The sequence below is a fragment of the Galeopterus variegatus genome, unplaced genomic scaffold (assembly GCF_000696425.1).
Source record: "Galeopterus variegatus unplaced genomic scaffold, G_variegatus-3.0.2 Scaffold1631, whole genome shotgun sequence".
NCBI lineage: Eukaryota > Metazoa > Chordata > Mammalia > Dermoptera > Cynocephalidae > Galeopterus > Galeopterus variegatus.
Genome location: NW_007727742.1, coordinates 141,250 through 168,668, shown reverse-complemented (window position 1 = coordinate 168,668; position 27,419 = coordinate 141,250). Strand labels below are relative to the sequence as shown.

At 38.0% G+C, this 27,419-nt stretch overlaps 1 protein-coding gene across 2 annotated transcripts in view; it reads right to left on the bottom strand.

Moving 5' to 3' along the window:
• Positions 1-27,419, bottom strand: part of LOC103594831 (CUGBP Elav-like family member 2) — a 296,489-nt gene that overhangs the window by 206,304 nt on the left and 62,766 nt on the right. The window contains exon 1 of one of the 2 annotated variants that reach the window (XM_008578107.1): positions 6,717-6,908. The exons of the other annotated variant lie outside the window; for it this stretch is intronic. Coding sequence (XP_008576329.1) covers positions 6,717-6,823 — 107 coding nt within the window. The 5' untranslated portion in view covers positions 6,824-6,908. Of the gene's footprint in view, positions 1-6,716; positions 6,909-27,419 lie in introns of those variants that run through there. 2 annotated transcript variants of the gene reach the window in all.

The following is a 27,419-nucleotide window of genomic DNA, read 5'->3' as shown; positions in this document are numbered from 1 at the left end:
CAAATCTCTAGCCATTTTTAGCCTAGGATAGAAGTTTTTGAAAATCCCAAATGACTTTTTATTTAAATTTGCTTTTGATGCTAATTCCCATGAAGTCCATTAGGGGAAAAATTTTTTTTTCTCTCTCTCTCTCTTAAAAGAACTACCCAAAATCTTCATGGAAAGAGGGTATAGCTGTCTACCCAAGCTGAGTGGCATGTGCTACCTCTTGTCTTATCACTATTGCTAAGTGTAAAGCTTTGTTATCTGATCATCTCTCTATTCTCTCTTCATGCTGTCATAGCCATATTTGCCCTATTTCATAGGAATATGACGAAGTTAGAAAGAGAGATGTGGATGACTTTGGGGTCTGAGGCAGAAAAGTGATTAAACTAAGGACTGTGTTTTGCTCTGTTATAGTAACAAAGGTAAATTCAGGGGGTGCTAAGGGCACCTTCCCCTCTTTCTCACTTATCTCTACCCTGTCCATCCTTCAAGGCCCAGCTCAGCTCCCCTTTCTCTGCATTTACCATTTGCCCCCTCCTTATGCACTGTTTTTTCTTTGTTCCATGAGTGTGTGAGCTGCTTGAGGGCCAAGATTATGTCTTTTATTAAGTACTATATATATATTTTGTTGTTGCCTGATTGGTTATGATTATGGTATGACATATTTTGGCATCTTGTAGACATAAAAATTCACATTTAAATTTCATAATGTTTTAAAATTCTCTATTATCCCCTCCAACATCTGTTCTCATTATACAGATTAAAGCCCAAGAGAAGTGAGGCACAGAGCACTTTAATTCAAAGACCTCATGGACAATAAGGTGAACAAGTGAGAATATAGAAGGGAATTGATAGAACTCTGAAGCAAAAATCACTGCTTCCGAAAAACATTTCTTTCTTATTCCCTTGATTCTTTCTCCTTTATCACCAGTCTCCATTTCTTCAGTCCTACCCTCCTCCCCAAATTGGCACTGGAAGGTAAGCAAGATTAAAAGAACTGTAATTCAGGAAGGGCTGAGCAGCTGAAATCACAAACAAGGACCAGTGATTTGACTTCAGATCCTAGGTGATGTTTCCTCACTGAATTTTACAGCTTCTTCACTGGTAAAAGTAGAGGCACATACAAATCAAAATCTACAGTGGAAATGCAGCACCAGGAAGAAATGGCTTTAAAATGTCAAATATTAAATAGGTATCCTTGCCAGCTGACCAAGGAAGGAGTTGGTTAATACCTGAGTACAGTCCCTTCCACCATCAGTTGTGTGTCTACAGGCTTATTATTTACCTGTCTTGGTCTCAGTTCTTTCATCTTTAAAATGGGAATAACAACTACCACTAACTCTTGGTTTTAAAATTATTTAAAACCAAAAAAACCCGTAGTGTAGTGCCACTCATAAAGGAGACTGTTAATAAATTTTAGTTTTATTCCTTACTTTTATTATAACACCCCACTCTGCAATCTTTGTTGAAATCTAGAACTGGCAGTTGGAAGGAAAAGAGGAAGCCAGTTCTAATCCTATTGTTCTTGTAGCATTAAGGTTTTCACTGATACTTCTAAGACCTGAAGCCAACCCAGAGGGAAAAGGAAGGTTATGGTTTATACAGAGCAGGCACTGAGCATTCTGGGACCTGGAATGAGGACTTCACTCCTTTTTATCAAATCAGTTTTTAAAGAGAAGGTCAAAATGGATCTTGAACGCTGCCATCAGGAAGTCACACCACTCACTATCAACTCAGTAAGTTCTCATTTACAGAGATGATTCCTAAAGCATCTCTGAATGAGTCAATAAGCCATCTCTTAGAGCCCAAAAGAGCTACAGTCCCAGACCAAGACATTCAAAAAGCAAGGCATAAGAAACATTGCAAGGCATGAAGCCCTTAGATGTCTGAGATGAACAGCTTTACGGGATGGGTAAAAAGCATTTCATGGATTGCTGCAAAAAGTCAAAAAGCAAGGCATAAGAAACATTGCAAGGCATGAAGCCCTTGGATGTCTGAGATGAACAGCTTTACGGGATGGGTAAAAAGCATTTCATGGATTGCTGCAAAAAGGCACAACTGTGCCCAAGCTAGTGGGTTCACACACCCGCTAGGAGCCAGCAATGCCACCCATAAGTTTCAACACAGAGTCTTTACTGATTGCAGCTGCAAAGCTTTCTCAAGGATAGAGAAAAGCCACGAATATTAAAGGTGTGTCAGTGCTATGACTTCAAACCTCACACTCTTCTTTACCATGACAACAAAGTTGGTTGAACTGAATAATTTTACAGGAAAATTCTAGTTTTATTTTTCTTTGAGGACATGCTGGCTATCCTGCTTCATAAACTCGAGTGATTCAGCGCGATCCTAAACAGCCAATCAGCGGCAGGTCAACCTGGAATAGGCTGAGGTAGCAGGAGCTCAAGCTGCCCTCGTAATACATGTCACTGTGGACTGGTGTCACCTTCTCTCCACAGATGCCATTTCCTGTTAAAGTTGATAGTTCTGACATACAAGAAAATGTGCCAGGATCAGTCACATAGTCCGAGGAAAGCTGTGGTGAAGTAAATACACCTGTATGTGATAATTGCTAACGACATTCCATGAAACAGAAGGGTGCACTTGGGAACAAAATGTACCTCATCCCAAATCAGGGTTAACCAGCAGCATCTCTGAGTTGAGTGGGCAGTTCAGACATACACACATGCACTTACATCTAGATTCCACCTTGGTTCGATCTCTGTAGATGGGTACCATGTGATCAGAAAGGTGCCTCACCTCTGGGACACTTCATTTCAATTCTGAATGGGCTGCATTAAAACCTCACATATGCCTTCCTTCCTCTGACACCCTCTTCCAAACGTCAGCTAAGGAAAACACCATGAATTTCAATCCTCTCCAAACCATCACCTCATCTTTCCCATAGAATAAAAATCACTGTTTAGAAAAACTCCCAAATCCAATAACAATTAGAGACGCAATCAATAGTTCTGTGAAACGAGAACCCCCCCCCCAACAAATTCCCCAGGAATTAACAAAATGTAGAGAGAAATCAGTGAAGGCTAATAAAGATGATCCAGGAAGACATTATTGCCACTGGATGGACTAATACTTGTTACTGTTCGAAGCAGTACAGAGAAATGCTATGGAGCAGAAGATGCCACTAAACAAACTACAATCTGTTAATGACTGTTACAGAAATCTCTATGTATGAAACTAAGCTGGACATGTCTAACTTCCCCACCACAATGATTATACAAAATCAAGGTATGTTTTTCATCTACAAATTCTGACACCTTAAATATGGAGCGATCATTTCCCACATAACACTCTCACTTTTGCATTTTACCTCTCTTTTCATCAACCTAGGTGTTTCCAGGGCTGTGAGCAATGAACTTTCCATCAGCCACATTTTCACCTAATTAACCCCCCTGATTACAATAATTAGTATTGATTCACTCTTTGAATGACTTCCCAGGTATTCAAGCACAATCTGCACTTGCTATAAAGTTCTAGATATGAATATTAATCAAACGCTCTCCTTTGTTTTGCAGCTCCAGCAGGATATTTTGCAATTGCATACACTTGTAATTTTAAAAATAAAAACTGTCAGGTTTTATTTTAATAAATAAAGGTATATTAGTACACTGAGGTTTCAGATCTCAATCTGTACTCTGCTGAACACAGCTATATTTCTGAGGCTCCTTTATAAAGGGATTCAGGGTGCAATTATTATTTTCTATTGAAATAAAACATTTTCTCAGTTTAGGTCTTTTACTATTCCTTTTCTGCAGATCTGAGCTTAGAATTAAATTTTATTTCAAATTTGTTTAGGTCACTGTCCAGAGGAATCATTACACATAGAGGCTTATGGCAGGATACAGATTATGAATCTTGGAAATAGATGTAGACAAGTTTGCTAACTTCTCGCAACCTCACACCTCCCCTATCAGGTTAAAGGAAAAGACATCTATGTATGATGAGTGCTGGATTGGGGGTGGGGAGTGTCTCCAAATTCCGGAAGCTGGTAATGGATCAAACAGTCGGAGAAGAAAAGTGAGAAGGGATTTCCCTTGTTTCTGGACCAAACTGTTATGCCCAGGAATTAAAGCAAATAGTTAAATAATTGGTAATTGAGTCAAAAATCCAACATGGAGGTTTCCAAGTGATCCCTTTAAGTGTGTTACTGACAGGAGTTAGGGAGATCACAGAAGACTACTTTTCTCCCAAACCACAGAAAAATTGACTTGCAACCTTTGTTTTGGATTAAAAATTCTCCATGAAAGTAGAATTTGGGTGTGCTGGTAACATTGGGCCTGCTTCAGATATAAAAGCTTCACCAATTACCTTTTATGAGCTCATCCTAAAAGCAATTATTGGTATACCCGATGGAATGAACAGTTCAGATCCCATTGGAAGTAAGAGAACATAATAAAGATGCATTTAAAATCCACTCTATTCACAATGGATAACTTTAAAAATATTATTATACTGCATACATATGTTTTGGGTGCTCCTAGGCTCTAAAAATATCGTCAATATAAAAATCTTTTCTTGAGAAGGCAATTCTATTTAGCCGGAAACATTTAATAATTCTGAATTAAATGTTTTATAACATTTCAAATTAGTTTTTAAAAATGAAACTCATGTCCAAACTCTAAAAAATAGCTAATATTTCATAACTGTGTTTTCATAAGTAATATATCTTGTTCCTTATTTACTGGGAACCTCACTAATTTGAATAAAAATATAATCCAACAGGAAATGTTTGCAACTAAATGTTTTTAAAATTTTGCCCCTTAAAATGATTTCCTGTCTGTTTTTAAAAATTAGGCCCTTAATCTTTTTCAATAAATTTACTAATATATTTTGATATATTGCTCTGGCACAAATAGCTAATTAAGCAAAACACTAAAATATTAGATAAGATACATTCTTCACAGAAATCAACCTTAGTAAGACGATTTTCATGTAAATCAATTATCATTTACTATTCTAAGGCCAGTTCTTTTATGTCTAATGTGGGAATAAAAATTGTTTCAATATTTGAGAAGTTTGAAACACATTTTTCCATTTTCTCTTTCTAAAGTCTCACTTGTTCTCACCTTAGAAACCAATGCTTATCTTACAAAATGAAAGATATTTGAAGACATGAGAAACATTTGCCCTGCATACAAATGCATTTTATGAGGACATAAGCGTAAATCAAATATCAATATATTCCACAGAGACCTTTAACTTAACAACTTAATAAGCTATATAATAAGAGTTAGTGACCAAAATTGTAAGAGCAAAAGTTTTCACTTGTCCTTGAATTTCTAAACTATTTATATACATGGATGTCAAAAGGGGAAGTAGAGACTAAATGATAATTTACTTAAACATTAAAAACATTCCTCTTAACTTCTCTTTTATGCTACGTTCCATATGTCCTCCAAATGGGCAAATTTAGAATCCTGAAACATTAAATACCGTAAAGGCAGGTCTGAGCACGAGGAATTTGCCAGAATGACAATAGTATTACAAGCATTCTCAATCAATAAGTTTTCTTTCAGTAGTTAACAGAGAGTAAGCAATAAATCTCTAACTTAATCCAACCAACATAACTGCAAAATGTGAAAAGCTGTACGAACGGTAGATACTAAATTTTTTTAAAGGCACAAAACCACAAACAAGCAGTTCAGAAAGCTCTTCCTTCTGTATAGTCCATACAAACAAGATTATAAGAGATAAAAAGGGTGTTGAGAAAGAAAAAAAAAAAAAAAAAAAAAAGGGGTGGAGAAAAAAAAAAAAAAAGGGGTGGAGAAAAAAAAAAAAAAAGGGGTGGAGAAAAAAAAAAAAAAAGGGGTGGAGAAAAAAAAAAAAAAAGGGGTGGAGAAAAAAAAAAAAAAAGGGGTGGAGAAAAAAAAAAAAAAAGGGTGTTGAAAAAAAAAAAAAAAAAAAAAAAAAAAGCCCCAGACATGCATTAAGCTAGTTTGACAGCTCCATTGTTCAGCGGATCCCATTGTCAGACCCAAAGATGTATTCAGTGGTACACTGTCTGCTAGCAAATAAACAAAAGACTACATTTTTCAAAGCAGGATGCCAATTCTATCATAATTCTCTCTCTGCTTCCCCAAAGGTCAGTGGTGCCTCCTTCCTGCTATGTGATAGAACCCCAACACAGATTCAGGAAACAAATATTTGCTGTCAATACATGGGACCCAGGACGCCATGCATGAACAGAGGTCTCCAAACAGGTACACATTCTGGCAAACAGGATAAAGTGATCCAAACCTGGTAACACAGGAGGACTATTTAGGTAGGCTAAGTCCAGATTAGAGCGGTATTTGGAACGCAAGTCTAATATGGAGTCTCCTCAGCTCCTTTTTCGGTGATTATTCCACGCAGAGTGCAAAATAATGAAAGAGGCTTAGACATTGCAAAGGAAAAGACGAACCAAGAGCCAGATTCGGAGCCCTTAAAACCATCCACTGGTCACTCACAAATAGCAGCGAGCAAATACATGATATGCTTTCAAAAGGCAACTAGTGCAAATATAACTCGCACACAGCGGTCCTTCGCCTTTCTCTCGCTTGCTTTCTTTCTCCCCGTCTCTTGGTCTCAATTTCGTTTCCCTCTCTCCTTCGATTCTTTTCCCCCCCTTCTCTTCTAGGATAAGAAATCTACTTGATTCAGCGCACGATTATCGCCTCAGCCAGCTCTAGAAACTAGAAAAGCATACATTAAAAACAAAGGACACAACAACATACCTTAAAAGCAGCTCCTCATTTCTCATAGTAACAGCGGATTTGGGACAGCGCATGCTTTCTACACTGATAGTCTCAACAAAAGCCAGTTCAGAAGTGCGCTCAAACATCAATGCCACATCGCTGTTCACTAATGCGCCCTCTCTCCTCTCTCCCTCTCACTCTCTCTCTCTCTCTCTCTCTCTCCCTGTTTCCCACTCTCTTCTCTAGTCTAATGCTGAATAGTAGAGCAAAGAGGGCTCCTGCAGATTCACTAAGTAGAAATAATCCTCTCTGACAAGTTATGTTGTCTATGCATATTTTACACTAATACACTGTGCTGCCTATAGGGGTCTTGTCTGCATCCACTCAAGCCTGGCTGGTGTTAGTTCTCCTAATTAGTATCTTTAAAAATTGGAAAGAAAAACAAGCAACTCATTTACCTTTTTCTTATACATTTAACAGCAAAACCAATTCCACAGTTTCCTTATGCTATCAACTATCAGCAAGCATCGCAGATGACTACCGGAAGATTTGGGTAGGTCAGTGGGCTAAAAAGGATTTTGCCTCTCTTTTCCGGGACACTGCATTCACAGTTGGACTCATCTGTTCCTCTGCTCTTGTACTCAGGAAGAGTGACAAGGTCAAGACCCTTAGCCCCACCCTGGGTCATAGATGCAGAGGATAGATTGGGGGATTTGGAAATAATTTAACTCTGTGAGCACCAAAGTTCTTGTAAATCAGAGCATAATTCAGCTGAAGCAGGGTGTCTCAAAGAGGTAGGCAATGCCAAGATTTTTTGGTCACACTGAAGTCCTAATCAACACAGGAGCATCCTCCTCAAAAGACCCTCAAAAGACCAGTGAGTTGCTGTTTTCCAAAAGGAGAAAAATCTGCTTCTCTATTTATACTCACCGGGCTTTGCACATGCAGTTAACCAGGGAAATACGCATTGTACTTCTGTTTATTGGAATTAGAAGAATTCCATGAAGATTAGCCAAGTAAAACAGCAAGTGAAACACACACACAGAGAAGACGAGATGCTGTGGACTGAACAATCAGTCATCAAAAGTGCAAGCAAAGGCACCATTCCAGGAGGTGTGTGCTGACTGGAAGCCAAGAATGCTCTCAGCTTGGATGGAACAACACAGAACAGCCTGAAACAGGCCTGGGTCACTGAGTACTAGTCTCACTCCCATCCTCCATCAGCATGACCATGCAGCTCAGTAATCATCAAAGCATTATTGGGAGTAATAGTAAAGTGGGGAAAATAATGGTGGACTCTGTTTCCCAACTATTTGAGAGTCTGGAGCACGCCTCCATAACTTGCTACATCTCTGACTTCTGAACTTGGTCTTGGTCCACAGCTAGGGAAATGGAGATGCTCTGGGGGAGAGGGAAGTGATGAAGCTTCTTTAATTCCTGCTGCACAATAATCTTGTTTAGCATCTTAATTGGACTAAAGAATATAAGCAAAGGATAGCAGTCATCATCTCTGTTTCTAGATTGCAATGAGAAGACATGATGAATTGCTTGACAAAAGGCAAATTATGAAATGAGAACCCCGTCTAAAACACCATTTTTACATATTCTTGCTTCATGATAACATATGAAAGTTATTGAATATATATATAATGAATGACCCTGCCAGAAAGTGATATCAAATAAGACCTCAGGTGTTCTTCCAAAGCAAAAAAGGCAACATGCAAATGAGCCTGGAGCCAGAGAGACCTTAGGGAGATAGAGTTCAAGCCTATTCCTGTTGTGACTTGTGCTGAGTGCTGGGGCAGAAGTCTCTTAACCTCTCTGTGGCTCTCTTTGCCCCAGCAGTTAAATGGGGGCAATGAATTCTAATTTGTTTTAAAGCATCTGAAGAGCTTGTAATGAAACTGGGTGTGTTCAGTCAGTGCAAATAGTACAAAAAGTGGAAGGATTGGACTGACATCAGCCATGGGTTTTATCTATGAGAGAGAGAGGTAAAAATATGCTGCTCAGACACAAAGCCCTCTTCTACATACTTCCATACAATTTCTAATGGGGCTAAAATGTGAGGCAGGTACTAACATGTCCAAATAATGCATATGCTTATCCATAAATAGATTCTTAGCACTGGAAGCCAGTGCTCTGTATATGGGGCTATTCTACATTGAAATAAATTATGGATCCATAGTAGTAATGACTGGAATTGAAGCAAACCATTAAATATTTTATATTCTGTCCTCTTCCTTTTTAGTCTAGGGACCTAAACAATGCGAAAGCTATTGAGGTGAGAGTTTAGTACTTGCCCAAACTCTACTACAGTGACAGATTGAGGGCCTGACATCCACTAGTTGCATGTGCTGAACTTGGGGCTATAAAGATGAGGGAATTGAAAGGAGCCACAGTGTTTAATACATTTACATATTGTATAGTATATTATATATTGTATTATATTGTATAGTAAGTTTTAGCCCCAAATCCACATTGAGTTAATTTTTTCCACTTCTTAATGTACCCAGTAAAATATCTTTCCCTTACCTGGTGCTTAATAAATATTTGTTAAATAAAGGAATGAATTTATTTTCTACCACTGGAACTATAGGGAAAGGACCATTTTATTTTCAAAATGTCTTTATGTTGTTTCCTTAACAAACATGTGAAAAAAAACCTTCTTTTTATTCTAACTCAGACATCGATTGGCACAGATGACAACTGAGAAATTCCTTTTATGCCATTTTGTTTTAAAATTGCAAGACCTTTTTACATTTAGCATCTCAGTTAGTCCCCACGACAACACTGGGGGGCAGGCAGAGCTGGTACCATTGCCCCCACTCAGCTGAAGAAGTTCAAGTGCAGGAAGATCAAAATACAACAGCGACTGAGCTTGGGGACTCAGTCCACTGACCCCTGGGCCTGCTTTCTGTCCACTGCACCACACTGGAACCTAGACCTCCACCCGTCGTGCAAAGTGGTACACAGACACACCCTGGCAAGGCACAGCTTTCAAGGGGTGTTTAGTGTAATGATTCTTACACTTTTCTAATGTGATAGTAATAAACTTGAGGATAGTAAGTTAATAAAAAATTGGATAAAAGATTATATCTTGATATTAATGTCATATCAATTCCTTTCTAACTTTATTTCAAATGAAGACTGAGTTGAGACTAAACAGTCTAAGCATTTTGGGGGGTGAATTATTATTATCATTTTTTTAAGATCATCTGCGATAGGAGTTAATTTTTAATAATCCTGATTATTACTAAATTTTATTTATAGGGGCAATTTCTTTCAAAAGAATTAAGTGATAATTAACAGAGAACAACAATAACAACAAAAACTTAGATGTCTTGATGCTGTCTAAATCCAAAGACTTTTTTTTTAACTATATAAATTAAATTTTCAGCTAATAATGGAAACCAGTAAGGTTAAAACTGGAAAAGTACTGTAATGCAGGAATATTGGTGGTGAGGCAAGAATAAGCCAGCTTCTTGATCTTTCTAGATTTGAGCTTCCTAAACCTTTTTAAAAAGGTAAATTATATGTACATTTATTTCTGTTATAGGTAATTTCCAGAAAAAAAGCTAAATTTCCAAATGCAACATAATGACTCCAAATTTTTTCTGTCTTCTGTGCTATGTCTTTGCATTTTGACATTTACATTACAAAGATAATAGAAAGTACTATTGCAGTGTAAGTGTATAATATGAAGTGCTCTAGGGACGCAGAGCCAGGCAGAACCCATTCCTCCTCTGGTGAAGGATGGGGCACTACAAAAATCTAGCCTGCCCTTTAGATCCACATCCTAAAAGAACAATCCTAGAATGTGAAGGCACCAAGAATGTTAAATGTATTTAGCTGCTAGTTTCAGATACCCAGAATTGCCAGGTTTAATGAAGAAACATACCGTATTGTTATAAAGGATGAAAAGAATACACAGAAAAGTTGTGAAGGAAACATGAGCCAATGACCACGGTTTAAAAGAAATGGATTTCTAGCATGCTAAGTGCATGACACATAGTAGGTGCTCAGCAAAGTTGATAAATATACATGTGATGGATGAATTTGCTTTCATTCTGCTGAAGACCAAAGTTCCTCTGACCCAGATTTGTCAGCCTCAGAGGAAGAGTCTCTGTGGGTGTGATGGATTCAAAGCAATGAAGTCTGCACGAGTGGCGAACCCATGGCAGCAGCAGGGATGGGAGCCCAGAACTAATGAGAAATGGCACAATCCCAGAGCCCTCTCCCACCCTGGGGGGGAACCTTCAAAGCCAAAAGGATATAGTTACTACAAATCACTACCTCAGACAAAACTGATGGTTTAAAGTAAAACCCCAGCAGCCTTGGTAAAAAAAAGGGTTTGGTGGTAATCTGAGGAACTTTGGAACATAAATTTTACTTGTGCACTCAAAAATTCCTTCCAAGTCACCGTTTGGAAGCAGGAAGCAGCCATCCCAGTGACACACCCAAGGGCCCAAAATTCCAAATGGACACTCCTTCCACAAGCTGTGGGACTATTAACTCATTTTCAAACAGGAGATGTTTACTGGGATGAGTGGGGCATAGAGATGAATAATCAGCAAGAATAATTGTACAGCCCCTTAAAATGACAAAGTGTCATATTTACCAATAAGTAGGTGTAAATAATAAACCATGAAGTACTTAGAGCTCTAAGAAGCCACTTGAAAATAGGTACTACTTAAATTTAAGAGGTATTATTATAAAGAGTAACACTGACTGCTTGCTGTAAATGAACACCAAGAACTGGTTTTAGAGAACTATGTCTGTGTAGGTAGAAAAAGATCCATTGAAGACAAATAGAAGAAAGTAAAGAATTTCCCATTAACGTAGACTACCATAAATATCTTCATTGATAAAATAATGAACTTTGGTTTGTGAACTCTTATGACTTGGTAAATGTGTTCACAGCTGAGTGACCACTTTTGACCTAATGTTTTGCCAAGGGGTGTTCTCAGGCAGAGGAGAAATCTTGAGAAGACCACAGGTGAATATACATAAGTCAGGCATTAACATTTGCATGGAAAAAGAACCAAGTTTATTCTTGCTATTTTTGAGGGAGACATACACACAAGCAACTACATTTCTGCCTGTCCAAACTGCCACGTCAGAGAAACATAGTAACTTGACCATTACCCATGCATCGGAGATGGGAATGTAGAATTTGATACACTTGGGGAACCCTCTTTTTTAATGGTTTTGGATCTGGAGAATCCTAAGAAGTAAACAACATGACCTTAACAAAGACCATGGGTGGAACAGACTAGCCTTCTTTTCTGAAATGTGAGACCAAGATAGGGATTCATGTGATGATATAACAGAGATAGAAACCCACACAATCTAGGAAAGATCGTTTTGAAACTACCATAACACATTTACAGCTCTTAGAGAGTACTCAGGAGCTTTAGTGTTACATTTCTTTCTACAGCACTCTCTGAAATTAAGTTATTTACTTATTTACTTGTTCATTATCTGTTTCCCATTTGAACTTAAGTTGCATGAGAGCCGGGACGTTCTCCACTTTTAACACCACTTTAGAACAATGCGTGGCATACGGTAGACACTTAATAAACATACTGGATTTCTTCGTGAAGCACTCTTCTTAAGTTACCTAGCCCTAGTGGCTTGCAGCTGTATATCTCACAATTTGTGAACTACCACCCTCAAGGAGAAGCAGTCATTATATCATTAATCGAGAACCTGGGAGGGACAGAAAGATTAGAAAGGTCCTATTCTTCACCTTAAGGACCTTATACATTTCTTGAGATGGAATGATGAGCTTGTTTTCACAATTTTTTTTTTTAACTTTAAAGCACCATTTATATGGGTGCACAGAAAATAAAGTGACAAAACTATATATTTCTTTCATTACTTTCCATAAATGCTGAAGTTTGGGAGTTGACAAACTTCAGGCAGGTGGGACTGGACACTGAAGATGAGTAGACAAGACTGTCAGAATTAGGGCAATGGCAGTGGGAAGGTGATTTTCGTGGTATCTTGGAAAAAGCAAGTGACCTTAGACACAGAACGAGAATCAGAAGTCAGTCTAATTTTTGCTCCATTCGTTTTCAGGAGTAGGTCTCCTCCATGTATTTAACCCTTTGGTTAACTGTGCCATGGTCCCAAGTGTCAGCGGCCTCTCCTTTCCTCAGTGGCCTCCCACGCTCCCCTCCTCTCCCACCTCTGCTGGCTGTAGAGATCTACAACCAATTATAATCTTATTGCCACCGTCCTCTGCCTGCTATTAAAAACACAACAGTAAAAGCTGTTAAATGCCACACACATTTCCTTACATCTGCTCTCATGAGTTGTATCCTCAGTTTAAATTTAGAGTGTATGAAATCTGATTTTGTTTTACATTGCAGGGATGGACATTAAACATTACATTGAATTCTCTGTTCCTATGAAATATGTTAATATTGTTATGGTCTATATGGTCAATTTTCTAAGGATATGACTAAGTCATGATCTTCAAAAGAAAATTCCTAGCAGGTTCCTAGAGGCCAAAGGAATAATGAAGATGAGGCAGAAACTAGCTAGTGCTAAGTGAGGAAGCCCATTGCATTCCATACTAAAGACATTGGCAACAGGAAGCCATGAAAGATTTCAAGCTCTAGAAAGGTCACTCTGATTTCAGTACAGAGCATGAATCGAGAACAGCAAAGAGTCTGGAGGTGATGGGGAAGCCACCGTGCAGGTAAGAGGTGGTGGGCCCCATGAGGGAGGTTCTTCTATTCACTGACCACTACCTATTTGTCCGGCTTGTGTGACATGCTCCAGATAAGATTAAATCACTCACTGATCAGAGCAATACAGCAAATCAACATTATCACCTACATTACACAAATGGGAAAAATTGAGGGCCTGGGAGATTAAGAAAGGTCCCAGCTGACCAACCCAGTAAGTGGCAGTGATGGGAGTCAAGCCTGGCTCTTTTCCCTACTCCACACTGCCTAGGCAGTAGCTGAGAGAGAAGAGAGGGTCCAAAGGTATTTTAGTGGTGGAATCACCATGTGGACAACCGAATGGGTGGAATGAAGAAAACAGAAGTTGAGGATAATTCTGATGTTTCCAACATGGACGGTTTGGCAAATGATGGTACTGTTACCTGAGAAGGAAACAAAAAAGGTGAGACAGGGTAGATGGGAAAGGTAACTTCTTCCACTGAGAATAAGCTGAGCTTGAGACGTCTGCAGGCAGACCTTCCGAGCAGAGGAGGCAGTCAGAAGCACTGCAGTGACGGAGACCAGCCAGGTAGGAAGCTGAGGGTGAGAAACAAGAATTGGACCAAGACCAGAACCCCAGGGTGAATCCAAAAATGAGGAAGAGGCAAGAGAAGATACTGCAGTGACAGAGAGGCCAAACATGTTATAAAAGTGTTGAAACCTGGTTGGAGACCAAGAATTGGACCAAGACCAGAACCCCAGGGTGAATCCAAAAATGAGGAAGAGGCAAGATACTGCAGTGACAGAGAGGCCAAACATGTTATAAAAGTGTTGAAACCTGGTTGGAGACAGAAAATATATAAAGTTCTGAGCTACTTTGTCATATATGATATCACGAATTATTTGTTTGGATGCTAAATGAAAAAGCAAGGCAGTACAAATAAGAGGCAGGAACATTCACAAAGTTTCAGAAACCAGTTGGGAACTGGGGCAATAACCCTAGAAAGCAGCCTATTTTTATTTTTATTTTGGCAGCTGGCTGGTAGAGAGGTTGAACCTGTGACCTTGGTGTTGTTATGAGCACCACACACTAACCAACTGAGCTAACCGGCCAGCCCCTAGGGCAGCCTAGTTTTAAAAGGAAGCTACTTCTGTCAGGCAGGGCCCCAGGGCAGAAGTAGATTCTAGATGTTAGATAAAATCCTTGCTTTCACTGATTCTAGCCAAATATTCAGCAGCTTTACCTGGCTTCTGAGATAGAAAAGTGCCCTGCTGCCTTTTTTTTTTTTTTTTTAACCACCTCCTCTAATGTGTAACTAAAAACATCATGGGGGCAAGGGGACTGCAACCAGCTTTCAGGTCAGGAAGCAACAGTGTGGAACAAACTCATATGCTTGCAATAGGCTGGCTGGATCCAGTATGTCAAAAAAGCAACAGTAAAAGTAGCTTTTGAAGGTATCTGTAAATTTTGTCAGATGAGAATTCCAAAGTTGTATGGAATTATAAACTCTAGACTTGGATAAAATTTATTGGCTCAATTGTTTTAAACTTCAAGCTTTTTAAATAAAGTATGATATACTTATAGAGAAAAGTACCCATGAGTGTTCAGCTCATGGATTATCCACCGACTGGACATACCCATGCCACCAGCACCCAGATCAAAAATATCTTTTGTCCATTTTTAAATCCATAACTGAAGTATAATTTGATGAATATAAATATGTATAAATTAGAATGCTTGTGATTAAAATGACCAGAGAGACAACGGGAGTCCATTGAAGGACACTTTCTCCAGAACCTGCCTACTTCTCCCATCTACACTGTCCTAGTTCAGGCCACCATACCTCCTAGGAATCTCCTGTCTCTCATCTCTCTGGCTCTGATCCACCCCACACATTTCAGCCAGTTATCTAATACTGAAATATAGTCATAGTTGTCTCCTGCCTAGGACCCATGCAGGTTTCCTGCTGCCCTTCAGATGAAGTCCAAGCCACTTACAGTGGCTCACGAGATCACCTGCATTTCCAGCTCAGCTCTCAGGCTCTCTCACCTGACACACTACACTCTGCACCTTGAACTTCTTCCAATTCCTCAAATATATGATTTCTGTTCCCTCTGTGCTTTTGTTCCTGCTGTTTCCTACCCATGCAAACTCTCCAGTGTTCCCCACCCCCTCACTAGGTTTACTCCTGTGTTTCCTTCTGGACTTGGCTTAAATATCTGAGCATGAAATAGGTGCTCAAAATACCAGCTGGCTGAATAAGTCAAGGACATCATCTTGGTCGCTAAAGCAATACAATACAAAGATGTCATAATATGGTCCCAGTTTAAAACACCACAAAAAACGTGATGAACTGAACGAGCCACACATTTTTTTTGATGGATACAGTGTTAGTTATCTAAAATGTAATTACACTATGGAGGATTTAAAAGAGGCATTAGACATAACTTACATATATGAAACAAAAAACAAATACAGTTTCTATAGCTATGAGATTTTATGAGCTATAAGAACTCCAAGGTAGGAGAGATGAGAAGAGTTCAGGACTTGGGTGAATCTTGAAGGGCATATGTTATGGGTTAAATGTCTCCCCTAAAAGTTCATGTATTGGAAGCTTGACCCCCATTGTAATAGTGTTCAGAGGGTAGGAAATCTGATTATGGTGGGACCTGTAAGAGGTGATTGGATTTTGAAGACTGTGCCCCCGTGAATGGATTGATCCATTCACACAGTAATGGGTATGGTTCTGATGACTTTATAAGGAGTGAGGGTGAGGAGGCTGGCTCTCTTGCTCAGCCTATTTCTCTCACCATGTGACACACTGCACCACTGTAGAGCCACCACCAAGAAGGCCCTCACGAGATGTGCTCCCTGGACCTTGGACTTCCCAGCCTCCAGACTGTAAGAAATAAATTTCATTTCTTTATAAATTCCCTAGTTTCAGGTATTCTGTTATAAGCAATAGAAATGAACTAATGCAGCTTGCTTTCATTTGGGTAGGACATGGAGGGAAAGGGAGGGTATTTCATGCAGTCTGAGGGTAGGTTATGTGGGAGACAGTGAAAGAAAAGCTGAATAGAACAGCACGGATTGATGAAGATAGAGAAACAGACACTGGGAAGAGTGAGGCCAGGCTGCAAATCTTGTAAACTGGGCAATGGCATCTGGACTCAACATAGTACACAATGGAGATTCCCTGTAATTTCTAGATCAGTAAATGGGAATCCTCTCTGAACATGCCAATGAGAAAGTGAAAAACAGTTCCAGCAGCTGGTAACTGACAGGTAGACCATGATGTTCCCAACTAAACATAAACAGCTTTCACAGGAAGTAAAAATAATCACACTTTGAGACCATGGTGGAACAAAAGAAAGACAAAGACACCATAATGACAAAAATGATGAAATATTCCTTCCAATTGCTTCTTTACCAGTGACAACTCTAGCCCTGATTCAATCTCCCTGCTGTCTAGATTAAAAACTACCAAGATACCTGTATTAGTTAGCTTGGGATGCCATAACAAAACACCACACAGTAGGTGGCTTAAAAACAGACATTTATATTATTTCTCACAATTCTGGAGGCTGGAAGTCAAGATCAGGGTGTCGGCAGGTCTGGTTTCTCCTGAGCCCACCTCCCTGCTTGCAGATCGCCTTCCCTCTATGCCTGCACATCCCTAGTGTCTCTTTTCTCATAAGGACACCAGTCCTACTGAACTGGGGCCCCACACTTACTACCTCATGAAACTTAATTTCCTCCTTAAAGACCCTATCTCCAAACGCCTGCACATCCCTAGTGTCTCTTTTCTCATAAGGACACCAGTCCTACTGAATTGGGGCCCCACACTTACTACCTCATGAAACTTAATTTCCTCCTTAAAGACCCTATCTCCAAATAGTCACATTCTGAAGTACTGGAGGTTAGGACTTCAATATAAATTTTGGGAAGGACAAGGTTTAGTCCATAACAATACCCAATAGTCCTGAAAACACCCAATCCAGAACTTCCTTAAAATCTGCTTAGAATCATGCAGCACAAGCCCTATTTCTACAATAAGCCCCTTCCAACTCCCTTTTCCTAAGATGCCCCATCATACCCTTAGCATGCATTTTCCATTGCTGAAGCAAATTAAATAAATCTAACTTTGACTACTGATGTGTTCGTGGTGGCTTTGGCTATTGGGCTTCTATGCCAGGATCTTCCATATTTGGGGGCTTATCTTTCTTGTGCTTTGTATCTGCCTAAATTGCCATTTTTCCTTCCCGAATAACTCCTGCTCATCCTTAAAGATTCAGTTCAAATGTCACCTGCCCTGAAAGCACTTCCTAATTTACTCCTTCTTAGTAGTTCAATCAGATGCCTCCTGTGATGGCTTTGTTATTTGTCAACTTGGCTAGGCTGAACTACATTTCCCAGAATTCACTTTTAAAAAAATGTTTCTAGTTAGGGGTGAACCACAGGGAAGATCCTTAGCAGACCTGAAGGACGGAAGAGAAGAAACAGTCATCTTGTAGCTCGCACACATTGCTGATGATCTGCTGACTTGCCCCTGCAGGTGTGAAGCAGAGCTGGTCCTGCCTCCCCCTGCATCCTGATCTTCTCTGACTTCTGGGCCAGGTGTGTGTTTAGCTCTATCACCAAGGTCACAAGAACCTTACAGAGGCAGATGAAACAAGACCTTACAAGTGTTTCAGTGCATCCTTAAGGGCTTCCAGCTTCAGTTTGTGGGTTCTAGCCTGCGTTAGTTCTCCCCCATGTCACCATCTTTCTTTCTTGATTATTTGGGCTATTTACGTCAAGCTCCAGCATTAAATGCAGAGGAAAAAATCCTGCAGAGACTGCTGTACCTATTGCCACAACTGTGTAAAGTCAAATTCCAGTAACAAATATCTGTCATCTATCTATCTATCATGTATCTATATTTTTATCTATCCATACATCCTCTACCCACCATCTATTTATCTATGATATATTCTATCTACCCATCATCTGTCTATTGATCCTGCTAGTTCCATTTCTCTAGCTGAACCCTTACTATTATACCCCTCCTCTAAAATATTTCTCTGTACTTCCTCTAAACCTTGAATATATTGCACTTGCATCATTTATGATAATTTATGGTCACAATTGTGTGGTAGATTGGATTATTTTGCTAATTCTTCATGTCCTCCCTCCATCATGTGGACTCATAGTGCACTAGATTGGGTGGAATATACGTTCCCCACTCCATGAAAGTTGAACTTGACAATGGGACTTGCTTCAGCTATTAAAATGTTAGCAGAAATTATGTTAAACGTTTTCGTATGGTTTGGTTTGGGTTTTTATGCATCGTGACTTGTCATGAAAAAAGCATGGCCCAGAGAATCTGCTGCCCCTTCCATCTGGGCCCCAGAACAAACACACATGGCTAAGACCTGAGCTCAACACACAGTCTGGAGCCAAGTCCAGAGGACTCACAGCCAGAAAGAGAGCCACTAGATATGCCAACCACCACTGATCTGCAGACTCATAAGTGCAAGAACAGATGTTTATTGTTGCAAGCAACTGTTCTGTGGAATAATTTGTACATAGCCTTATTGCAGCAATTGACTAGTAAATTTGCTTTCTTATCTGAGTCCCCATTAGAGTGTTGGCTCCTAGAGATCGAGGATGATGATAAAATTTTCCATATCTCCAGTGCCTAATAAGGCGCCTGATACACACTAGGTGCTATAATGTTTGTTGCATAATAGAATAAACAAACAAATGACCAAATGATCAAAGAACCACAATGGAGAGAGGCATGGCAGAGCGGTATTTTAGGAAGGGGAAACTGATGAGCTGTGTAGGATGGAAATGAGGAAAGTGAGTCTGGAAGCAAGTAGTAAGCAGAACGTGCACAATTATAGATAAAAGTTATCTGCCTTTCATTTTCAGATGACTAAATGTCCAAAGGGCCACAGGGGTTCCATGTGACTCCAGTATTCTTTGAAGAGCATTTCTTCTGCTCTTAACTCTCTACAGTTTGGGGGGGCAGCTGCAGAGTCTCTGTAGCTACATGGAATATTAGGGAAATTGACAAAAGATGAAAAGCCTGAACCTCCTCTGGAAGAAAAAAAAAATCAAGAAAACAAAATTACTGGTAAATGAAACTTTCCTGTTCTTCATTCAGGTAATCTTTTCTCGGTGTAATCAGCTGATTTGATATGGGATGTTTATCATCCCTTTGACCCACTGATGGTTTTTGTTGGTGACAGCTCATTTGAAATTCTCCAGGCTCTTGGCCTGGTCACCAGAGGTCTCTGCAACACATTCTCCTCAGTCTCCTCAGCAGTGGTGGTCCTAACTGAGACTCTTGTCACATTCCCTTAGGACATATGTCGTGGGCCTGTCACTAGAATTTCTCCATAGGAGACAGTTTCAAGGATGCCAAATTCATTAGCTGTCTTCAGCTGAACTTTGCAAACCATTTTTTTTACATTGAACAAACAATGCACACATACACACGTGTGCACGCATGCCCACCCGACACCACAGATACCCACATGGATTCCACTGTGTTTCTGAGAACAAAGAGAGTCTGCACTTTGTCTGGTGTCAATCATAACCTGAGATTAAAGCTGCTGTTTTATGCATTCAAAAGTCACACCCGCCAAACTCAGGCTTTCTCTGCCTAAGCTCTGAACTTCAAAAGGAATACTTTATAGGGGGAAAAAAACCCTACACATACACAAACAAAACAACACATGCACACAAACGATCCTCAAAAAAGATGCTATATGCACCTGAATACATTTCATTCTCAATTCCATAAATGAAGGCCCAGTGCCAGAACACCTGCAAAACCATGAGGGCTGTGAAAGTCACTGAGAACACTCATTGCCCCAAATGATACCCAAACCACTCTGATATAAGTAAAAAAGTGTTGGTGCATTTGTGAGCAACTGATTTAATCCTATTTCCAGGCTGTTTCAGGCTGAAACAAACTTGTTTTATAACAATTATTTATCCAGAAATCTCTGAAAGATCATTTCCTTGTTTAGCCTATATTTAGCATCTTGCTACAAATGAAACTTATCAGTATAATATACTGAATTCCCACTGAGCGTATAATGTTATACTACTAAAACTTTACCATTAATATGTTCTTAATTTAGATGCCATTAACTCAGATTTAGTGATAATTTGGACATAGAATGTGATTCTTTTAAAAATAACATTCCTTGTTTTTAATGATTATAAAAGCAATTCATGCTCACAATATTGCTTGGAAATACAGATAAGTATACAGAAGAAAAATTATCGTCACCTAAATCCAACTAAAAAAATAATTGTTTAACTTTTGGTACATTTCCTTTCAGTCATTTTTAAATGCATATACTTCATCTTTTTATATAAAATTGGGGTTGTATTGAGCAGTTTCTAATCCTTTCTTTATGTAACATGAGGCACTTTTCTCATAGACGTAATGATTTTCAAAATATTTTCGAAGAACTACATGTTATTTTATTTTACTGATGTCCTATAATTTAACTATTTCTTTAAGGTTAGATATTGAAAGTGTTTGAAAATTTTTTCTGTTATATATTGCATTGAAATATGAATTCTTTTTTTTTTTCTTTTTTGTCTTTTTTCGTGACCGGCAACGGATCGCAACCCTCAGTGTCGCGCCCGGACCGGGACCGGCAACAGGATCGCAACCCTCGGTGTTGCTCCTGCACCTCACTCAGCCAGTGAGCCGCCAGTCTGTATGTGGGATCCAAACCCTCGGCGGGAGTGCCACTGCGCTCCCAAGCGGCGCACTGTAGCAGTGCGCCACCGGGCCGGCCCTTGAAATATGAATTCTTAAACATGTATGTGTGTGGGAATTTCTGATCTTCTGAGAGAAGAGAACTGTTTTAAGTCTGAACATATATGACCAAATTTCTTTGCAGAAGATTGTCAGTAGTTTACATTTCCCCACATACAAGAATGCATGACTTGCCATTCTCTCAAATGGACTATTTAATTCTAAATTTGCAAATAAGATGGGTGGAACATGTTACTTCACTGCCTTATTTGCATTTCTTTGAATACTGGTGAAGATAAATACCTCCCCCAATGTTTGTTATTTGTCTACTTTTATGGTCTGTTTATGTCCCTTAGTCCTAAACTGGTAATTTTTTGAGTTGAAGCAGCTCTCTATTTCTGTATTTTAACTCTTAAAAAAAGATTTTTAATTTCGTTTCAGATTACTTTTAATTATTAAAATCTTTTTGGTGCTGAATTTTAAAATTTTCATGTGGCCAAAGATTTAAATAATTTCCTTTATCTTTTTATTTTTTACATAAAAAGTCTTGCACACCCTCAAAGTAGATTGATATTTACCTTTGTATTTTGTTGGCTTTATTTTTACCACTTGAGTTATCTAGAATTTATTTTGGTGAGTGGGATAAGATGAAGATTCAATCTGAGCTCTTCCTCTTTCCCACACAGTTTTACCAGCATCATTTATTACATGATCATTTTCCCAGATGTTCTGGGGATAATATGTGTATGTTTATGTATCAATTTCCATGGTACCAAATCTGCCTGTCATTTCTTATGTTGTACCCCATTGCTTTAATTATGAAAACTTGGTAGCTATGTTCTATATCAGCAAGTCACCCCCCTTATTACTCTTTCCTTTGAAAGGGAATTTCAAGTTGAGGTTTAAAATAATCTTGTCCATTCAAAAAAAATTCTACTGAGATTTTTGATTAGTGTTTGTAGTGAATGAACCCTGAGATTTATTTAGAAAAATTTAATGTATTTATAGCATTTGTTCTTTCCATCTAAAAGCATGGGTTAACTCTAAATTCCCTAAAATCTTAATGTTTTCTCTCTCAGGGAGGACAATGTTTTCCTCAAATAGTTTCCACATCTGTTAGTACTGATTTAAAGTGAAGTTATTGATTTAAAAAAAATTTTTTTTCATTACATTCATCCTTAAAGTCTTAGCTTTTTAGTTGGTTACCTTCTATTTTTTATGTTTTTACTAATCTCTTTTACAAATGATAAAATTTTTATTTTTGTGTTTCTAATTAGTATATCTGTTATTTTAGTTCCATTTCTTATTGCTATGATTAGACCTTCCATAACATTATTTTAAAAAGGATGATAATTTGCATGCTTGCTCATCTCTTACCCAATGGTGGTTTAAGATACCTGCCTTTTATTATATTTTAAAAATTCCTTTGTATTCCTGGTTTTCTAAGATTTTTATTTGTTTGTTTGTTTAACCCCTTAGGAATAAAGACTTAATTTTATGTAGTGCCCATTGATATAATTTTTCTTATTGACCTACTGAGGTGATGTATTATGTTATACATTATAAACTAAAACATCTTATTCTTACACAAATCATAATTGGTTGTGGAGTATGATTTTTTTAATGTACTCTATCTTCAAATTACGTCAAGGGCCATAATTCAAAACATGACCTTAACTAGAAATCCCAAAGACTATGTAATGTTTTTAGAGTAAAAAGTTACAAAAATAAATGATGTAACTTGATATTTTAAAGTTTAGAAAACACATTTATTACAGCACTGTTGTGACATATTTGTTTTCATTTAGTGTACTCTATTCAACTAAGTAGTATATGTATGTCTCAGTTTATTATAATATTTACATAAACAGTTTACATTGGGAAATTGTCCAATTTTAGAAAAGACTGTTCTGAATTAGTGGGCTTTTAGTGTATTACCAGAAATGGGAAAAAGTATCTCTGAAGAGCTGTTGTAATCTTTTAACTACTGACTGAGTAGATATTTTTAAATTATCAACCATTTTGCTACTTGTGTTTTAGAATCAAGAGTCTCTGCAGACTTGCCAATCTTAATTTCTTTCATTAATACCTTGAGATGTGTTTCAAGTAGTAGAATCAAATTGAGATGGCGGGTCTAAAATTAGTGATCACCACTGCCAAGTAGTCTGACCATGGCTGACCTTCAGAAAAATCTTTCAGTGAGTTTCAGCTTTCTTTGCGTATGATAAACAATCTTTACACTTCTACAGCATTCTCTTAACATTTTCATCAATTACCCCTTGGAGTGGGGGAGGGGACCTTCTTTTCCCTTTTTATATACTCATATATACCCGTTCCACATGGTGATGGGAATGCATCCCCACTGTGATTCTGACTGTAAACAGTATTTTATGCATTCCTGCAACCGGGTGGCCCTGGAGAGATCAGCTGAACTACTCATTAGAGTTGTGTCATAGCCAGGTTAAGTCACTTTAAGTGTGATTTGAACCCCTTGAATTAATTCAATTTAATTTTTTAAAAAAATCACTGAGTTGCTGTCATGTGCATGGAACTATATTACAGTATAAAGATACTCAGTCTGATTATACCATACTCCTTTCTCCTTCCTAGTTAGATTAAAATTATTTCTTCTAATTGGGCACCAATATCTAACTAATTTCAATATTTTAAAAACTACTTAAAAATCACCTATCATACTTTTTCACCTTTAATATGATGCATTTATCTCATGTGAAAACCCATAAAATCTATAAATTAAATAATAGTAGGAAGATGTTGTAAAAGCAGATAAATCTTTATGAGATTAATAAGACTCACATAAAACTTAATAATGTCCATATATTTATCTCATGTGAAAACCCATAAAGTCTATAAATTAAATAATAGTAGGAAGATGTAGTAAAAGCAGATAAATCTTTATGAGATTAATAAGACTCACATAAAACTTAATAATGTCCATATTATAAAATATCTTTCTTTGATATTAGAGGGGAAAAAACTCTACTGGTACTTTTCTCAGATTCTAGCAAATTATATAAATATTAATCTTTTCAATTTTTGTTTTAATAGTTTGAAATAGAGAATGCACTCTGTTTCTAAGGTTTACACTATATAGACAAGTTCCACTGTTACTGTATAGGGTAAGGAAATAAACAAAAGTGGAAATTATCACTTATCTGAAATTTTTAGAAGTCCCTCCAGAGACAGATACATGAATGATTAAAATTCCTTCTCAAATTTAGTGATGTTTCTGTATTTGATCTCAACATAGAAACTATTTTAACCAGAATTTCTATATGGGAAGTCCACAAAATTCCTAGGGGGAAAAAAAGATTAAAATTTTACAGAGAAACATAGCCCACCTGCCTCTTTTATGGTTCAACAGAATGAGGCCAACGCTCATTGGCTGCCAGTTTGGGGACCTTCATCAGTGTGGCCACCACTGAGCTAGCATTGAAAGCCAGCTTTGTGAGCATGCATTCACTGGTCTTAGAGAGATGAAGGAAAAGAAGAGGGAAGGAGAGAATGAGGAATCTGGACTCTCAAAGCAGAAAGCTCTATTTTATAAGACAATGGTAAGGGCAAAGGTTAAAGATGGTGCTGTTAATTCCATATTTCACTAAGGACACTGTTTCTGGCATAAGCCAGACTCCCACACACAGCCGCTAAATGCTCACAAAGGAAACTTGTAAAAGATGACTACCAAGCACATACGTTGAGACAATGTGTGCTTTGTGATCAATTAAAATGCAAGAACAGTCTGTAGTGGGACGTCTTGCAAAAAAGGGCCTTTCTTCTCAGTACTTAAAAAAGGCAGATCTATCAAACTTATGATAATGCATTGCCATGCTGATTTAATTGTCAATTACAAATTACTTAAGTGCACTTTAATGATCCATATAAAGCCCTTTTTTTTTTTTTTAACTCTAATAGCTATTAATGGTTGTTAAAGAAAATGAAACCACTTTACTGAAATGTAATGTGGCGGTCTATTAAGAATAAGTTTTCAAAATCATAAAATATTATCACAAAAATGTTAACCCTGTACATTTTAATATTCTGAGTAGGTCAATCTTCATTCCACTGAAAGAACATTTCCTTCAAATTACACGCAATTACAGTTTAAACATCTTCATATATGTTATATATGGAATAAATTTTACCTAATTCCTAGTCAAAATGCATCTTCAGAAGTTGGAAAGGGAGTGAGGCAACATATGATTCCATTTCCTCGAAGTTTTAGAAGATTGGAAACACTAGTCATCAGAACAGACTGAGGTGACCACAATCATGTCCCTGCTTCTCTTCATCTCTACCCTGGTCCCTGCTTTTAAAATTACTGTATTAAAAGAATGAATGACAGAAGTGTTTTGTGCTCTGCATAAGGACAACCAGTTAGTCAATTTGAGGTTCAGACGTGCCTCACCTAACACATGTATCTCTAGAAAGAGGCGTCATTAAATATTTTAAGTATATTAGAGGGTCTTACTAATGAAACAAAATCTGTGGTGTATCCCTTTAAAAGAGAAAAATTTTATCAAACCATTATTTCCCAGAGTATCTGTTTGCAAGCCTGACTCTTCTGCACAGAGTTTCCTTAAGGGGGGGACACCTGTCCTACCTGAAGACTACTGAATACACACAGCTGAGGTCATCCTTAAAGTGTACCTTGCCGCATTCTCTAGAATACCCACTAGATAAGGAGTTATTAGGAATATGAAATTAAATATCATTAGAGTCAGAATCAAACAGCACCGGGCTTATGTCTACATAAAGTAAGGAAATTAAGAGACTTTACAATGATCTGTCTTGCTGGTAACTGTAGACAGTTAAAATAAGCCAAATATTCAAAGCAAAGTAGCTATTTTAGAGTATTAATTATTCTTTGTGGCCACCTGCCTTGATCATATTAAACAGCTATCACAAATCCATCTAATTGTATATGTTGTGATTGGAAGGGAAGGGGAAAGAAGAGGGTCTTTAGAAGAAGACGGGGCTTGGAGTCCAACTGTCACTCAATGACCATCTGTGTGTCCTTCAGCAAGTTTCTCATCTGAACCTATTTCCTCATCTATGAAGTGGGGATAATGCATACTGTACATGAATGTTTCACAGATAAATGAACAGATGTCAAGCACCTGGCTGATAATACTTAATAAGTGTTATTCTTTCTTATCATGATCTTTTCAACCCAAGGTCTTTTAAAAAATCAGCAAAGTCACATATGTGCAGTTCCCAATCTCAACCTAACATTTCAGTAACTGAACTCAGAAGTTATATGCAAATTGAAATGCTGGCTTTTAAATCCTTGAGGTCAAGAATCAAAACCTACGTTAAAAGCAGATATATCTTCAGTAGCACCTACCACAGCATAGGACCTCAATAAAAAATGTAGATTGAATTGATTCCAGTAAAAGAACCATGTTATATATGTTTGCTCTTTGCTTCCAAAGCTAATTTCATTCTTTAACAGCCCCTAATCAAGTCAACCAAGTAAATTGTTAGGTTATGGAAGATGTGTCAACTTAGGTACAAGTGACTTACTGATTATTCTTCCCCCCAACAACCTTAGTTTCTTTTACCATAATGTGTATAAATACTGTATTGCTAAGTAAACATTTGTGGTATTGAAGTCAAAATGCTTAAAATTTAATTTAATACTTGCATCTTGTACAAACCCATGTGTATGAATTTACCTTCTGAAATACTGGAAAAAATATAATGGAAAAAGAGCTTAAATTACTTTAAAAAATTAGTCCCTCAGCCAACCCACTGGGTTGGGAAGATGCAGACTTCCAGTAAGTAAAGAGCTGATAACCCCTTCAATACAGCAAAACATCTGGGGTAAGGGGCTTCTTTAGCTTAGGCTCTTGACAACATACTTGTTGGCAATTTAAATGAATACACCTTGAAGCACAGCATTCCCATAAAGTTTCAGATATGAAAAACATTGAGGAAAGCTCCAGTAGACCATAAGAAATGAGAGTAACCTTAAACCCAAAATCATTTGAGAAATTGAAGATTTGGGGGTTAGTTATGAACAAGAATGGGAAAACTGGCAAGTGCTTGATAAATGAATAGCTTGAAAATGGCTCTGAGAAAAATGTAACATTCAAGTTGCCTGAATCAAAAGGCTTTATGTCATAAAATAAACCTTGTCTAGAAGGAAATCAACTTTTTTCCCCTCAAATTAAAGCTGCAAGTAGAGGATAATAAAAAGACGGCATTAGTCACATTTCTTAGAAATCTGATGAAGAGCTCTCTCCTAGATCTCATTCCCACGTGCTCTGGCCTCATCT